The 17,208-nt window shown below is 57.2% G+C and overlaps 1 protein-coding gene across 3 annotated transcripts in view; it reads right to left on the reverse strand.

The window, feature by feature from the left end:
- The window catches only part of CMIP (c-Maf inducing protein), a 230,356-nt gene extending 213,773 nt beyond the window's left edge, over positions 1 to 16,583 (reverse strand). Inside the window, exon 1 of one of the 3 annotated variants that reach the window (XM_078062972.1) lies at positions 15,893 to 16,583. In XM_078062972.1, coding sequence (XP_077919098.1) covers positions 15,893 to 16,192 — 300 coding nt within the window. In that variant the 5' untranslated portion in view covers positions 16,193 to 16,583. The remainder of the gene's footprint in view (positions 1 to 15,892) is intronic. The other 2 variants (XM_078062971.1, XM_036084960.2) reach the window with 2 other exon arrangements.
- Positions 16,584 to 17,208: the final 625 nt, after the last annotated feature.

Genomic DNA, 17,208 nt, shown 5'->3' on the forward strand with positions numbered 1-17,208 from the left:
CTGGCACATTCATTCAGTCGGGAAGATTCTGTCATTTTGATTGCCCGTAACTGACAAACAGACCTACTGACCGTCCACTCCAATGTGAGAATGGAAACGAGACCAAGAATGAAAGAAAAAATAAATCACTTCCCAAAGCGAGTCATGCAGAGCACAAACAGGCCAAAATTTAAGTGGACATGACAGAGGAGTCATTAAAAATTAATAATAACAATACGATTTTATAGGCCTCCAGAAAGGAAAGAGGAAGAAAACCAGCATTACTGGAGTCAGGCCTCTTCTTTATGAGGCAGCTGAGCTCCCGGGCGGAGCGCTGTCCACACAGCGCAGGACCACACGACAGGCCTACCGCAGTGCCCGGAACACACTAGGTCCTCAATCTGGGTGTCTGCCGGATGCTGAAGAAACACTCCAAGCCATTTATTTCTCACAACACTGGGATGCAGAGATTATAATTTCCAGTTTCACAGACCGAGCTCCAAGAAGTCATGTGACTTACTCGAAGTTACAACCAGAAAGAGGCTGAACTGGGATTTAGACCCAGATCCGTGCAATGCTGTGCAAAACCCAGGTCCTTCCCCCTACACCATACCTCGTTTAGATGTCAGACTTTTGACCCAAAGTCATCTCTCAACAGAGAGTCATCACTGTAATCCTGGTGGCTCCCGGGAGGGTCATTTAATGTCCCCGGGTCTCAGGTTCCTGATCGGCACAGTGGCTGCGGGCCAACTGCAGTTGATGAGTAGTGGCTGTCTCTGGGCTCCCTAGCAAGGATGGACTATGCCAGGATTGATTAGCAATGTCTACCGGGGTGAGGGAATTAGGAGTTCCAGCACGTGTGTCATATATTCGCCGTCCCAGAACTAGATGGCTGCAGGTTCTGCCTCTGATTCTAATTATAAAAACTTAAAGGGGGGGATGGAAAAGGAAAGAACAGACTAACATTTTCCAACACTGTCCATGGCTGAATTCAGCAAAGCCAAAAGGGCCGACCAGCCAGCTCTGTGTGCTTTGTGCACACAGCCCTGCCGCATGGGAGGAAGTGGAAGACATCAGTCTGCGGCCTGCACACCCAGGAAGACACCCCATCCAAGGCAGAAGCAGCCCAAGTGTGGCTTTCGTCTGGCTTGGCCTGGGGTGTAAAACACCTCACCAGTCAGTAGGCATACCAAACTCGCAGACCGCTCCACTGGGCTTCGCGCCCTGGTATGACCTCTCACCCGGCCTGAGCCTTGGGCAAACGCCTTCACCTCACTCAGCCTCAGTTTCCTGACCCTGGAGAGTCCTCACAGGGTTGTCATAATGCCTCAACACAAGGGCGCATCAAAGTTAACACAACAACAGGCCCGTGGTAACTGGGCAGATAAAGGGTCACTGGGATCATCATCACCATTCTGTGAAGGCGGCCTTATTTTCATAAAAGAGTCTATGTCCAAGAGATTAATTTCATTTTCCCATGTTTAGAGTACGGCCCATTTGGTTACTGCGAGCTCTAAAAGGGAAAAGCTCTGAAAACTACATCCTCCTGAAGCTCCTGGTGCATCGGCTGGGGCCCTGGGAAGAAACAGATGGCAGACACAAAATGGTGTAATTTGGAGAAACTGTAACAAAAGGACGACATACCAAGGTGTGGCAGAGCACAAGGAAGGCACGAGAGATGGCTGTTCTCCCCAGGGTGACCAACTGTCCTGTTCTGCCCGGCCTGCAGGGTTTCTCGGGACACAGGACTTGCGTGCAAGCACAAGTTTCCCGGGGCAGTCCCAGGCAAGCCAGGACAGGTGGCCACCCCATTTCTACCGCACGTGTTCCCCCCCCTCGGCCTGAGTGGGGGGGAGGTGGTGACAGGAAAGGAGCTGTGATTGAGGGACGCTGCCCACCCACAGCAACCTTAAATTAAGGAGCCAACGGCCTCCATCTCCTCCAGGGTCCCCAGTGGCCAAACCAGGTCTTGGGCACGGAAAAAAGCAAACTGGAATGGAGTGTTATCCTGGGATCACCAGGGTACCAGGACCCACCTCTTAGAAGGCTCCTCAGGGAGGCCCATGGGGACCCAGAGTTCCCAGTCCTCAACCAACAGCAAGGACAGGAACCTCCTCCCCCTCTGGGATGGGAGCGCGGGGGTAGAACAACCAGACTCAAGCTCCACAAGGCCAGCATGTACACATTTAATGCTCCTCATTCAAAGGTGGACACAGCAGGGCTCCGAGGAAGCAGCCCCCTCCCCTGGCAGCAGGGTCACCACTGACAGTGTGAGTAAGGCCAAGATGACACAGCGGGCTACCACAAAAGAAAGGGGGTGCTGTGAAGGTGGGCGTGGGGGGGTGTCGGACACACACAGAGGTGTGCCTCCCGGGAAGGCCGTGAGCGGCTCCCACCGGCACGCTCGCACCAGACGCCACTCTGCGGGCCCGGTGCATGTGTCAGGGGCAATATCGTTGAGAAAACAAAAGCGACTTTCAATTCTGTTTTTAAATCATATTTTCCAAGATCAAAATCTTATTTCCCAAGCACTGCTGCTGAAAGCTAAGGTGAAAACCACCAATAATACCTCAATCCTCCCAGCTTTGGGTTTCTATCTCACTTGAGTCAGGGACATGGTGGCCGGTGCTGGGGACAGGGCTGAGGGTCCATTCCAGGTTGTGGTGCCTAAGGTCACAGGACAGGGTCAGGGGCAAGCCCCGAGGTTCTCCTGGACAGCTCCAAGGACACCAGCCAGGGACAGGGTTTCCAAGAAAACTTGAGATGCTTGTCTGTCCCTTCACAGCCTGTGATGCCCTCCAGAGCAACTACATCCAGCCAAAGGCCTGCACTGACATCAGGTGTCCCTGGATTAAAAGGACGCTGCCTTCGAGAAGTTGACAGTTGAGCAGGAAACAGAAATGCAGGCAGGGGGAAGGAGCAGCCAGGATAAAACGGGCGCATTTACTGAGCCCTTACTCGCCGTCACTCTTCTAAGCCCCCCCAGGTACTATCTCCTTTGCCCGTAGGACAGCTTGGGAGCTTGGCCACTATTATCCCCAACCTACAGATGCGGAAACAGAACTGCATCACACCAGTGGCCACAGGGCCCAATATCAAGTGTGTGAATCCAACACTGGCCAGCACTCGTAACCACGTTACCTGATGACAGTGAGGGCCCCTGTTCAGGAAGGACTGACCCGGGGAGGCGGGGTCTTTAGCGTCTCCATCTCCACCATGGGTTTCATAGTGGGGCACAGGGCGTGTGTCCCCCAATCCTCAACACACACCCCTTCGAGCGAGGCTGCCCTGAACGCTGGCAAGTGCGTGCTGGGGCTGGATGGGGGCCGAGATCCAGCCAGGGCTCAGCTCTCCTGGCCCAGAGGGGGCCCTACTTACCACTGGGGCATTAGAAGAACCCCCAGACCTCTGCTCTTTGTAACACTCTCTAACCTAAGCCCCTCACTTCTGCAGCGCACCTGCCAGCAGGACCCACACGTACTCCAGAAGCATCCTTTTTATATCTCTCCTGGTGGTGTGGTTCAACGAGCGCCAAAAGGCAGAGGGACCCAACACATGGCCTTGGAAGGGGGGGGTGGGGAGCTTTAGTCAAGCAGATGAAGGCCTTCTTAGAAGAGCCTCGTAGCCAGGTAGCCGACCTACCGGCCCACTCCCTCTCCTCTCCACAACCCTTCCCCGCCAGAAAACACTTTACTTCACATAGGTTGCTTCATTTTCCTCACACCAAAACTTTCTAATGCTAATTTTTCTTTCTTTATTTCATTGGCATGATGCAATTCTCCTTTCAACACCCCAGATCTCTGAAGTCCTGAGTCATCAAGGCAGACACAGCAGGAAGGCTGATCCAGGGATCGAGGGTGTGGGGAGCCTGCTAATGCTCTGGCCAGCAGGATTTCCTTCCAGGGGCCTTGCCGGAGAGCCCCGCCACTTGGCCCCATGCCAGGCCAGACAGGGGCATCTGGGCTCCGGCAGCCCCCACAAACTTCTTCCTTACCACCTCCATGCCAGGTTCTGAAGAAGCAAGGTGACCGGGGCAGGGGCATGAGCTCCGGCTCTGCCGAAGGCCCACCCACAGCTAGGGCCCCTCTGACAAACGGGGCCGTGCAGGGTAGGTGGGATATTAGATGAGCTCCCTGGAGGCTCAACCGGGAATGGTGCCCCCAGGGGACATGGGGCAATGTCTTCAGGCATTTGGGGCCCTACAACTGTGGGGAGCTTCTAGTGGGCTGAGGCCAGAGATGCTCTACATCCTACCATGCCCAGGACGGCCCCCACCACAAAGAATAATTCGGGCCCCAATGTCAATAGGGACAAAGCTGAAGCACTTTGAGATAATGTACTAATGGCTTAGCATTTAGAAATAAGACCTAATCCCTGCTTGCTGTGCAAAGGATCCCATGGGTGTCCTACGTACTCATCTAGGAAGAGCACAGAGGGCTTCACTCCCAAATGTCCATCTGCATGACTTTTGGGAGGCTGGGATTGTGGGAGAAATTTTTGCTTCTTTATTTGATAAGCTTATCATCCCTGTGTGATGATTTTTGTTTATTCTGCAAGTGCAGAAGTGAACAGCCAATAGAGAAGACTGAAAAGCAAAGAGGCAACTGGCATCCAGCCGGGGAAGGGGTGCAACGCACCCTGAGGGAAAGGGAGCCCCCACGGCAACTGGGGGGTCAGGGAAGACTCAGGGGCTGGTGGCCTCCACCGAGGCAGAGGGAGGGGCTGTGCCAGAGATCCGAGGTGCGGGGTAGTCAAACTGGACGGCAGGCAGGGCCGGGCTGGGCTGGGCGTGCACCCCCAGTGGACCCTGAACTGTAGGCTCGCTGTAGTCAGGTCATCACAGCCTGATGGGCAGCTCCTCAAGGCCAGGCCGTCTCAGGCAAGGAAAGTGAGGCTCCACGGGGCTGGGTCCACTATCCCAAGATTGATCCGGGGCAGGTGAGAAGCCCGGGTCCGCCACGGCTCTCCCAAAGACAGGCCTGCAGGAAATGGCTGCACCGCCCCCCCAGGGCGAAACACTCTGCTCTGTCCACACACACCTCCACCCCACTTCTGCAAGGCCCCCCTCTCAGCGTGGAGCCAGCCCGGCCCCTGTGGGTCTTTCTGACCCTCTGCTCTTCAGCCCTGCTCACAGGACACATGTGGTTACCCTCTGGAGCCAGATGGCCTGGGTTCAAATCCCAGCTCCAACCATTACTGGCTGGGTAAGCAGTGATCTCATCTCTCTGGGCCTCAGTTTGCTCATCTGTCAAATGGGGGAATTAACAGCATCACAGGGGCATCACGAAGTTTAAATGAGCTCACATACACAAAGGGCTCGGAGCATAAGCATTGAGTAAGTACTGGCTGTTGTTACCACGGCCTTGCTGGTACTGAGTCCCCACTGCCCAGCAAGGAGGCATCGTGGCATGTGGGGAAGGTCTTCAGCTCTGGGTTCCAGATGTATAAGCTGAAACTCGCAGGGCCTCAGTTTCCATCTATAAAGTGGAACCCCAGGGGCTGGTGTGAGTATAAGTGCATAAATACGTCCCTTGGAGGAAACGATCACTACTGTCCTGATCCATCAGACACCACAGGCTGCCCCTGCTGGGATCCCCAGGCCTAGTAGCCACCAGAACACTGGGGCAGCTCAAGTGCTTTCATTTTCCCCATTCCCAAAGCAAGCCCCGGTCACAGGGCCATGACACACGAACCAACCAGAGCAACCGAAGGATCTCAGCCAAGTCACCGTTCCCCTTTCCAGCAGGACAGCCCTGCCCCAACACCTCACAGCCCGCCAGCCCAGAGACGCCACCGCAGACCCGAAGCAAAGCCACTCCTGCCTGGGCCTCAGCCTGATGGTGCTACCTTCCCAAGAGCCCCAGGGCCAGGCTGAACCTTCTCACCAGGCCTCCAGGAAAGAACGTTCCAGAAGGGGAGCCGTGAGAGCTAAAGCTGACAAGGGAGGTTTCAGGTCCAGGGCTTAGAAAATACCAAATGGCTCTGATGGAAGCCCGTCAGGAGCTCCAAGCTGGCCGGCTGAGCCTGGCGGCAGCCTCACACACAAACCAGCAGGCCAGGAACCCTCGGGCCTGTGTCCACCCCTGAGGCTGGCCACGCACGCCATGTGCCCCACGGGTCGGCGGCACACACGGCCCGTTTGCCTCGGCAGCCCTGGAGCGGAGAGCGGTGCCGGTGTGCTGTGCCTGTCATGCGGGGGGCCAGGGACACACAGGGTCACAGGGGTGGAGAGTGGAGGTCTGAGCACAGCTCTTGCGTCTCCCCTTCCAACAAGGAGGGGCCTGCCAACTACGCACTTGCAGCAACCTCATTCGCTCCCTCCTTCACTCGCTCATCCACCCGTTCATCCAGCCAAAGAATGTCTGCTGAGAAACCAGTCCTCAGTGTCCCCATCTGTAAACTGGACAGAGAAACACGGGGGAATCACCCATGTAACCACCTGGCACAGCGCCTGGCAAAAGGAACGCTCCCAAGTGGTTGCTGCCATGGTCACTATTGTGACAGACGCCTGGCCCTGGTGACTCAGATCCCTGCACTCCTGAAGCTTCCACTTGGGGGGATCCCAGGCTCCCGGCTGGTGGCTGATCTCCCGTCTCTCTGCACTGTGACCAGGGCCCTCTTGGCTTGACCATGCCCTGGTGAATCCGGCACGCAGCTCACCCCACTGGGGGCCCCCACTCTGGGAAGTGATCCCGCCTCCACCTTTATCCCCTATACCCTCCTGGGGCACCCGCCGCTCAGGGACACCAGCACAGACCACCCGGAACGTGGCCCAGCAGCTGTGGCCTCTCCCTCCTTGCTTCATTCCCAGCCCTGGCCCCCAGCCCCACCTCTGCCGGTCTCCCTCCTGGGTCTGTCCGTCTAGATGTGTCTCTCCTACAAAGTCCTTCCTGAAACCAGCTGCCCCTTGGCAGCCACTTCTTCCTCCCTCCAAACAGCAGGACGCTGCATAAACCTCTCTGAGGAACTGTGCTTTGCCCTCTAGTGCATCCCAGTTCGTGGTGCACCCCCATGTAAGTGAGCCGTGGGGGGTGCAGTCCCCGGGAGCACTCACTCTGGAAGCACAGTACCAGGGAGCACTCCTGGCAGACGCAGTACCCGGGCAACTGCCTCTGCACACACAGTATCTGGTACTCGACTCACAAACTTAGTGCCTGGTACTTACTCTACAAATACTTGGCATTCACTTCCCAACACCAGTTCCCTGAACTCACTTGACAAATTCACAAAGGAATGTCTGCCAAACACCGGCAAACACTAAACTGATAAGCCCACTGATTCTGAGCTAAGATGTGCCTGCAAGAGGCTGAAATAATTTTATGTCTAACCGTTGGATGTGCACACACTCATGGACACGCACACCCACACGCCGGGGGCAGGCCTGCCGCTGCCTCCCCACACACAGTAGGTAGACAATAAATGTCCCTGTAATCATGAATGCATTGCTCCATTCCTTGCAATACGTTTACTTAGCCTATTTTATTCTCCACCAGAGAGAAGACTGCCACTAAGCTTTCCACCCAGGAGCTAGAAGAGCTCCTGGTGTTCCAACTTCCATTCCAGAGCAGCAACTCTGCAGCCAGGACCTTGAAGACATCCAGACTTCTGCGGTGTCCCAGGAATCCTGGTGGGAGTCCTCATCATTCCACGGCCTCCTTCCTCCAGTGCCCACCTTCCCTGTGCTCAGGAGTTGTCATATCCCAGAGAGGTGAGTGGCCAGGCCTACCACTGGCTCAGCCTGGAGCTCTCTCCCTCTCCCATCTCCCGCTCAGTGAGGCCCTAGGGGGAGGAGAGGGGCAGCCAGTGATACAACGTGAAGGAGCCAGGTGCCCACAGGATCCAGCTCCAGTAGGGCAGAATCCCCCACCGGACTGAGGAGAGCAAGAAGTAAGCCATATTGTGTGAAGTCACGCAGATTTGGGGGCTAGTTGTTACAGCGGTTAGTTAGCCTACCCCGACGGAAGCCCAGCCCCATCCACAGGGATGGCTCCATTGCCCCTCTGAGCCTCACACTAGCGTATGCCGGTGATCACATTCACCTGGCCTGGACAGTGAGCCAAATGGCGGGGGTGGGGCGGGGGGGGGGCAGGGAGGCCAGGCCTGGTTTCTCCAGATTGTGCACTCCCCTCTGCAGCTTTTCCAGGCCTTTAAGAGCTTGGGACTGGCTCAAGACACGCAGGAAAGGACTACAAGTTCCAGTGTTATCTTCCCTCTCCTGATGACCCCACCTGAGCTGGACCCAACCAGCCCAGCCCCAGGAAAGCATCCATCACCCTGCCTGAGTCCTATACATCCACCTACCCAGGGACTGGAGAATCCAGCTCTTCTGCTTCCCTCCAAAGTAAGTTTACTCAGCCTTATCTGCTTATATACTTTCTTGATCGCATCATTTCTGATAGCAGCTTGAAAGCAGGAGGGCCAATGAAAAAGGAAGACAGAAGGCACTGGAAGGTTCTAGAAGGCACTGGAAGGTTCTAGAAGGCATTGGAAGGTGCTGGGAGGTAGGAGTTCTGGGTGTGAATCCCAGCTCCGCTGATGAATCATTTGTAAGGATCTCTGAGCAACAAATTTCCCCTCACCACTTCCCCCACCACCCCCCGCCCCCGCCAGCAAAATGCCAGAGGCGAATTCAACAATTAGTGTGTTCTCGGTCCTAGGACGCTTGTAACTCAGGATGGACCCAGGCAGCTGGTTTTTAAGTTTTGCTGGGCTTTGTAATTTAAGAGTCTCTTACAGCACTGCTCCAAAGCTATTCACTATCTATTGAGAGGAAGCCTGGCTAAATAAAACACACACACACACACACACACACACACCCCAGAAGCACAAGAATGAAAGCTCCATGGGGCAGGGAGCTCCCTGTATGCCCAACAACTAGCACATTCTGGGTGCTCATAAATATTTTTCAATAGATGACAACAGCTCCTAAAAGGCAAGGGTAATAACAATTGTACAGCAATTACTAAACGCCAGCCACTTTACTAGGTGATTTCTAAGTACAATCCAGCCTCAGGGCCTTTGCACTTGCCACTCTCCCTGCCGGGAACGCTCTCACCCCCTTCCCTGCCATGTGCAAAGCAGCAAGGTTGCCAGTCCCCAAGCTCTGAACGCCCCACCTACCTGCCTGCTTTGTTTTCTCTAGGACCCCTGTCACCACCACGCGGATTTTATATCTCCCTGCTTAGTGGTTTATCATCTTCACCCACCCCACCAACAGGCAGGCTGGGGGAGGGGGGGAGAGCAGGGTCTTGTTTTCTTCAAAGTGCCTACAGCAGTGATATTTATCTGTTGAATAAATGCGTGAACTGCCATGCCTTACCTCACTTAACCTCACGGACATCAGTGCCAAAAGGAAATCCCCACAATCCGAATTTTACAGGTCAATGCAGACTGTTAGGTGACCTGCGCAAGGTCACGCACCAGCTAGGAAGTTGCAGGGCAGGGATTCAAGCTCACCTGTCTGGCTGTCCTCCTCCAGCCACCTCACCGCACAGCCCAACACTGACACACATGAACGTGGCAGGTACAAGGAAATGGTTCCTGAACATGGGTACCAACTCCTGCACCAGAAACGCTTCCTCTGAGATCTCCTTGGCCTCAGGACTCAGGGACAGCACACACGCACGCGCGCGCGCGCACACACACACACACACACGCCTCATCACCCTTTGGTTGTGGCGCTGCTGATGTCAGCAAGGCTTCCTTTCAAATGTGCACCACCTCCCTCGGCGCCCCGATGAACTCACTGGGTGCTTTGTCGCCAGAGCCAGGAGTGGGGAAGAGACATTCTCACTTCCTCCCTTTCTCTACCACGGGGCTGGGCGGCCTGGCTCCCATCCTGGGGAAGCAGGAAGTCTGGGGACAAAAACGATGCTCTCAGGTGGAGCAGGAAACAGCCAGCCTGGGCCACGCAGACTCTTGTCCTCGGGGCACAGGTCAGCGTGACTGCCCGGAGCCCCCTGCTCACCTGTGTTCGGCTCCTGGGGGGCCAGGTGGGCGGACTCCCCAAGGGGGCTCCACAGCCGATGACATGAAGCCAGATGGAAGCATGCCTGCAGGCGCCCATGACCCCAGGCAACACTGCCCATCCCCCTCGGGGGGAAGGTCAGCTCTTCCTTGCAAAGCATTCTGGGACTAAGTATTTGAACACCCACCAAAGAAACAAAAAACATTCAAATTATCAAAACAGGAACAACTCCACTGAATACAGATGGAAAGTGTCTTGTTTCAAACAGCGAAAGACTGGGTCTGACCTAAACGTCCAGCAGCAGGAGATGGTCTAGCAGCATCACCTCGCACTTCCACCGCAGAGCACCAGGCAACCGTGACAAAGAGCAAGGCCGCCGTGTGTGCACGGATCTGGAATCATCTACAAAATACACTGTCCAATGACCAGTCACGGCCCAGAACGGGCAGCAAGGATACAGAGGAAATGGGTAACAGGGCTTGCCCGCAAGCAGGACAACGAGGCGCCACTGGGGCATGAAAAGTGGATTTTTCCCGATACGCCTTGTTGTACTATCTGAATTTATTTGATGTGCGTATTATTGTTGCAATTAAAAAAAAAAGAGCTTTGTGGGATGTTTTCTCTAAAGAAACTAGACTGGACTCCTGAGGAGTCTTTCTTAAACTGCTTTCAACAATCTCACTGCCTGCAAACAGCAGATCTGCTCACTACCCCGAACTTTCCCAAGTGCACTGCTCATCGCAGGAGACTTCTCTCTGGAGACTGCCCACTTTTAAATAGCAACAGTCCTTTCTACTTGCGCAGAATTTCAAGAAGCTCTCTCGGGGCAATTAAGAAAATGCGAATTGGAACGCTGGCCCCTGCTCGTATTCCCACCCTGTGGGGCCGTCCTACCAGGTAGGACTCGGAATTATCTCCAAACCTTACGGCAACCCTATAAATGAGGTAGGTAGGATTATACCACCCTCCAGATGGAAAAAAAAAAAGCAAGGCCCACCAAGGGAAAGCAATGTGCTAAGAGTCACACAGCCAGGAAATCATAACCTCCGAATTCAGACCCGGCACCATGTGACAGCAAAGCCCAGGCCAGGTCTGCCCCATGGTGGGGACACCCTAAACCGTATCACACTGCCTCACTTAATCTCATTTAATCCTTTAATCGAAGGCATAATTCAACCACCTCAAACGTCTATTCCACCAAAACACCAAGAGGGTGCCCTTCATGTGGGCCCAGCCCGGCTGCCCGGAGAAAAGAGAGGCCACCCTGATTCCCCAAGGCTGGCAGGGCAGGAACCCTGAGACAGCTTCGGTTCTCAGGACAACACAGCTGCCAGGCTGCCCCAGCGCCTCACCGGACACGGCACCCCAGAAATGCCCTCTCCCACTGCCAGGCAAGTCGGCAGGTGCACGAGCGGGAAGTGCCAAGCAGAAGCCACTTGTAGGCCATGGAGCCCAAGCCAGGAACACACGCCTGTCTCCACCGCCAGTTTGGCAGCAAAGCCCAGCCACGGGCCATGAAACACCATCCACCTGGACTGGCACGATTCTGCCCACGGCCATAAAGAGCACCTCGGACTGTGCTAGGCAAATGGCAGCATCAAACTTACTCCCTCCTTAAAATGCATTTATTTATTTATTTATTACAACCTGGGAGAGGCAGAACACGTTTGCTGTTTATGGAGAGTTTAGATTCTTTTCTCCTCTTCTGTCTCTGGCCCCTGCCCCTCCACCCCTCCAATCAGACATGTTACCAAGGAAACAAACTTGACAGACTCCAAAATCTTAGGACAAATGGTATTGAAAGAAAAAAAATTATTTGTGTTCACTCACTGACGCAGAAAACATCCAATGAACCAAAGGCGGGAAGGACGGACTGACAGGAGCCGGGTAAGTGACAAAGTGGAAAAAACGAACACGCGTGCACACGCACACGCACACCCGTCCCCATGGGACCCGCGACTACCCTGGACGACACCGACTTTAATTCTCAGGCGGAAAGCACACCATGGGGCTGAGCTCTCCACTGGGCACTGGACACCCAGCAGGTGCTTAGTTAACAAAATCCAAGTCCAGAAGGTTGCTGCCCCCCGAGAGAACACCAAATTAAAGAGACCGACAAGGATTAAGGTGACTTCTCTTTTCTTTGCCATGATAAAAAGCCCAGAAACACTGCAACTGGAGGAGCAGAGGGGAAAAAACTTAAAAACAAGGCACTGAGGAATTAAGGCTTGAAAATAAAGAAGGCCGCGGTCACCTGTGCGCCAACCCGTATCCTGTTTGGTCAGGGAAGAAACGGCTTTTCGGATCGGACCCACCATTCTGAGATGCCACGTGCCGCATGTAATAAAATAAGGTGAAAGAAAAGGTAGGCAGCTTATTTGTGCTTCTTCGGCGCAAAGAAACAAAGCACGCAGACAAAAAGCCCTCTTCCAGCGGACAAACATGTCTAGCAGGTGATCAAATTCAACCCACACAAGAGAAGAATGGCAAAATGGATTCTGGTCGTGTGGACCCGGCTGCTTCTGCAGAACCCCTGGCCCTTGGCTGCAACCCACACTAGAGCCAGCAGCCACGAAAAGCCCGAGGAGGCCAGGGGAATGAGAAGTCTGGATGCCAAAGGGGAACGAGGCACCACGTCTAGGCCACAGTCTGGGCAGGCCCGCAGGTGTGGTCGTGTGTGCCCCGGGGAGGGGGCAGACGCGTCCCAATCACCCCTCACACGTCAGCCAGGTCACTGCTGCCTTTGTGTTTCCTTCTTTGTTTATGAGCACTGGGGATCCAAAGTCTCGAGCACAGAGTGCATCAGGCCCAGCGCTGTCACAGGCTGCGGCAGGCACACTGCTGGCTCTGCAAGGATTTAATCAGTAACTGGCCCAGGAGACTGGCACAGGGGCAAGCTCCAACCTGACCCCACAGACGGCAAAGTTTACGGCCAGGCCAGGGGGCTAGACCGCCAGCCCCCAGGGTCCCGGGCTGAGCCCATCTCCCCAGCGGGGAATCAACTGAGGTCCACCTGCGGGGTGTACCCAGCTGGAGCAGCCTACCAGGCGGACTGGGAGCCCCCATGTGCTTCCACCCTAGCCTGATGCAGCTGTGGTCCTGGAAGCCTTTATCTCTGACAACGATCCAGTTAATTGGATCAGTGTAGACAGACTCCAAAGACGGTTTGGGCAGGAGTGTATGTGGTTTGTTTATCGGTTTGAATCCAGATCAATCATTCTGAGTCTTGTTCCTGAAGCCTACACATTTAACCAGATAATTACCAGATGGTTCTGAGTTGGGCTGTGCAGCAGCTTAATATATGGATGATGTACATTTCACGGAAGGATATGACCCGATCCGGAACATCCCTGACCTATCGGCAGCTTGAGGCTGGGCCAGGGGACTCTGCAAAGCCACAGGGCTGCACAGGGCTTTTGTTGTAGCGAACTACACTCAAATTCACCTTTGTTTCATTTGGGCTAATATTTCTCAATAGCATGCTTGGGCCACACTATAAAATGCAGACAGATTACATAATGCCCAGGCCTCAGAGAAACCCCTCAGGGGCTGCTTTGCTTCCCCAGGGCCTGGACACCAACCAGGTGTCTCATGATGGGACAAGGTCCCTGGTACAGTTCCAACCCCACTTCTGCCCTGGAGGCCACTGCCACAGCCAGGACTGCCCTCAGCAGCCCCCTCCACACTCACAGGCCCCGGCACAGAGAGCCCTGCACCCCACTGGAGCCCACCAGGGCAAAATTCAAGGACATCCCCTGCCCACAGCGCTTAGTGGCCACAGGCGGAGGAAGGGGGATTTGCCAGCCCATCGGACACTTGCTCATAGTTCCTACTTCCCCATTTCCAACCCTGCCAGAGCAGGGTTCTGCTGAGACAAATCTTGTTCCACGGATGGCCCTCATCCCCAGTCCTGAAAATCACAGCTCCTCTCCAGAGGCCCAAGCTACGAAGGTACCACCCACCTTGGCTGGTGAAGGTGGTGCCGGGGCCTCTGGCTGCTTGAGAAACCAGTGCCCAGCCTCAGTCTTTGTTCCTGTCCTCTCTCTCCTATGTACCTCTTGAGCAATCAGAGTAAGTTGGGAGAGGGGGGGCCTGGATCCTCCAAAGCTGGCTTTCCCCCCCAGACCATGGCCAGCAGCAGCAGAGCACACACTCCCGGCTTCTCCCACGGAGGGTCACTGTGCCTCTCAACCCTTTCCCCCCGTCCCAACTCCCCTTCATTTTGAGGGGTGGTAGATAAACAACAACGCCCCCCTGAAGCAGGGGGAAATTCTGAAGCCAGACTGGGGGGCTCCTGATCCCAGGCAGGGAACTATTAAGGGCACTGGTTCCTCCCTGAGCCTGAAACACTGCGTGCTGGCGAATTTTCTGAGGCTCTCCCTCCATCAAATGAAAAGCTAAATGCCCAGGCCTGTGGCTTCGGACGGGCTTCAGAACATGCATGAGCCTGAGCCTGGGACCGGACCGCCTCACGGCAACCAGCGATCCTCCCTGAGGAAGAAGTCTTTGCAGATACTGCACCAACCTGCCCACAGGAAAGAAAAAAAATAGGTGTTCTAAGCACGTCGGACCCAAAATTCAGAATAAGAGTCCTCGTGTACTTCAATGCTCTCGGGAGGGGGGAGTGGTTTCGAGGAGCAGGGCTTCTTCTGCTAACTTTTCCCCCTCCCCATTCCTCGGAGCATGGTCACAGCCTGTGACACACTGCCAAGGGAACATGGATGCCGGGGAAATGTCTACACACGCTACACGTTTGTGACATGCCATGTAAGCGACACCCTGTTTCCTGGCTGGGTTTTCTCGGCACAGGTGTGGGCAGGCATTGGATTCTGCCACCACCACCACCACCACCACTACCCGCCCCCCCCAACAACCGTGCTTAGTAAACAGGAGCCCAGCCGCCCCAGGCGGGGTGTGCATTCTGGAGAAGACCTACCAGCTCTCCACAGAGGACGGGATCCCCTCAGCAAGGCTCAGGCCCAAGCAGAGCTGGTGCTTTAAACTGTCCTTATTTCAAAACACAAAGCATCCTGCTCAGGCTCCTGCCCGCCACCCCCACCCCCTGCGACCCCACCACAGCTGTCTTTCCCCACCTTGCAGATTCAATTTCAGAAACAGATCAATGACTTCTCTCGCTCTCATCCAGCGGACCCAGTCCCAGCCATATATCAGAAACAATAACAGTAACGAAATAAAACCAGCCACAGAACACACGTATACACAACACTTCACAGACAATGCAAGACCAGGGCCCAACAGGCCAGCTTCCACTCCAGAACTTGACCGCCCCTCGGTGGGGAGGAGACAGTCCAGGACCCCTGCCCCCTCCCCCCTCCCCTTCCCCTTCCAACCTCCCAACGTGCGAATGAGATTTTTCAGAAAGGGAAGCACCCAGCTTTGCCTACCAGCCTGGGCAGGAAAAAGACAGTAGAGCACAGAAAGGAACTGGCTTCTGGAAATTCTTTGGGTTTTGGGATTTCGAAGTTGCTAGGTTTTCTTTCTTTCTTTCTTTCTTTCTTTATTTTTTGGTTGTTTTGTTTTCCCCTCCAGCGCAGATCCAGATGGGCCGCGGGCTTTCAGAAAGGGAACCCCCACCACCGTCGGGGCCCAGCCCAGGTCTATCCCACGGTCCCATCCATAAGAAACACTAGCTAGCGCTGGGCCCGGGAGGTCCCCACATGCCCAGGCTGGGGTGGGCCGGATCCTATGCAGAATTCCGAGGGGTCTCCCCGAGCCCGCCCGCTGGGCACAAGGCAGCCGGGGCGCAGGCCGGGAGGGGGGCACCGGTGTCCCCCCGCCCCGGGCCGACCCGGCACCCCCGGCACCCCGCAGGCCCCGGGCTCCAGGTGAGCGGCGGGCAGGGGGCGGCGGCGAGAGGGGGCGCCTCCCGGCCCCGAGGCGAGGCGCGGCGGTGCCGGCGCGCCGCCGCCGCGCAGAGCGACTCACCGTGGCGGACGCCAGGCTGTTGTCGGCCAGCGTTAGGTGGTGCGGCTCCCAGCGCCTCAGGAATTTCGAGGTGAGGATCTTGCTGAGAAAGGTCCGCGGGTGCCGGATGACACAGACCTGGATGTCGCCCTCCTGCAGCAGTTTGTACCTCATCCCGTTGCACAGCAGAAGGGCCCGGCGGCAGGGCACGGCGCCCATCTTCGTGCCCTCGGGGGCCGGCACGTCGCCCCCCAGCAGCGGCTTGGTCTCCTCGATCTGCCGGGGGTCGCCGCCGCCGCCCGAGCTGCTGGTCAGATCCATGGCCGGCCGGGCCGGGGCGGGGGCCGGGGGCGGGGAAAGGGGGCTGTCCCGGGCTGCCGGGGCGGCGGGGCCCCCGAGCGGCGGCCCGCACCCCCCCCACCGCCCAGGAAGGTGGGGGGGCGTGGGGCTGGGGGGGCGCCCGGCAGGGGAGGGGCCGGCGGGCTGGCGGCGGGCGGGCGGCCGGCGCTCGGCGCTTCCTCGCGGCTCCGCTTCCTCCTAGCTCGTCGGGTGCATGCTCGCGGCGGCCGGAGCGGCGGGCGGCGGGCGGCGGGCGGGGACGCGGGGCAGCGGCGGGGGCCGGGGCCGCGCGGGCGGGCGTGTCTCGGCCCCGCCGCCCGCTCGTGTGTACAGTACGTGTGTCTAGGCGGCCGTCCGCGGGCGAGTGTGCGGCGGGGGCCGCGGGGGCCGGCTCAGTTGAGAGATTGCAGAAGCCGCTCGGCGCCCGCGCGATTGGTCCCCGCGGGGTCATGTGCCCGCCCCTCTGACGTCAATGGCGGCAACGGCGGCGGCCGCCGCGGCTTCGGCCTCTCGCAGGCGGAGTCGGCAGCCGGGCGGGGACGCGAGGGGCCGAGGCGCGGCCCGACCGGAGGGGGCGGCCCCTGGGGAGGGGGCCGCGGCAGGCGAGCCCCGGCAGGCCCCGGCCCGGCCCCGCCCGGAACGTAGGGGTGGGCGGGGGCCGCGGGGGCGGGGCGCGTGACGTCACGCCCAGCCGCGCCCCCGCCGGTGCCCAGGCCGGTGTCCCGGCTGGTGCGGAGCGGTGCGGCCCGCCCGCCCCCGCCCGGCCCCCCAGCCGCCCGGCCGGCCCGGATCGGAACGGTCAACGCCCCGGGACGTGCGGATGCGGGCGGCCGACGTGCGGCCAGGTGCAAACCCAGGGCCCGGGGGAGGGGGGGGCGTGGGGGGGGTGGGCGGCAGGGCTGGGCTGGAGGGGCGGGAGGCGGGGGGGGGGGTCTGGACCGCCTGACCTCTGACACCCCCTCCACAGCTCAGGCTGTCCACCTGACTGGCTAGATGGG

The sequence above is a fragment of the Halichoerus grypus genome, chromosome 15 (genome assembly GCF_964656455.1).
Source record: "Halichoerus grypus chromosome 15, mHalGry1.hap1.1, whole genome shotgun sequence".
NCBI lineage: Eukaryota > Metazoa > Chordata > Mammalia > Carnivora > Phocidae > Halichoerus > Halichoerus grypus.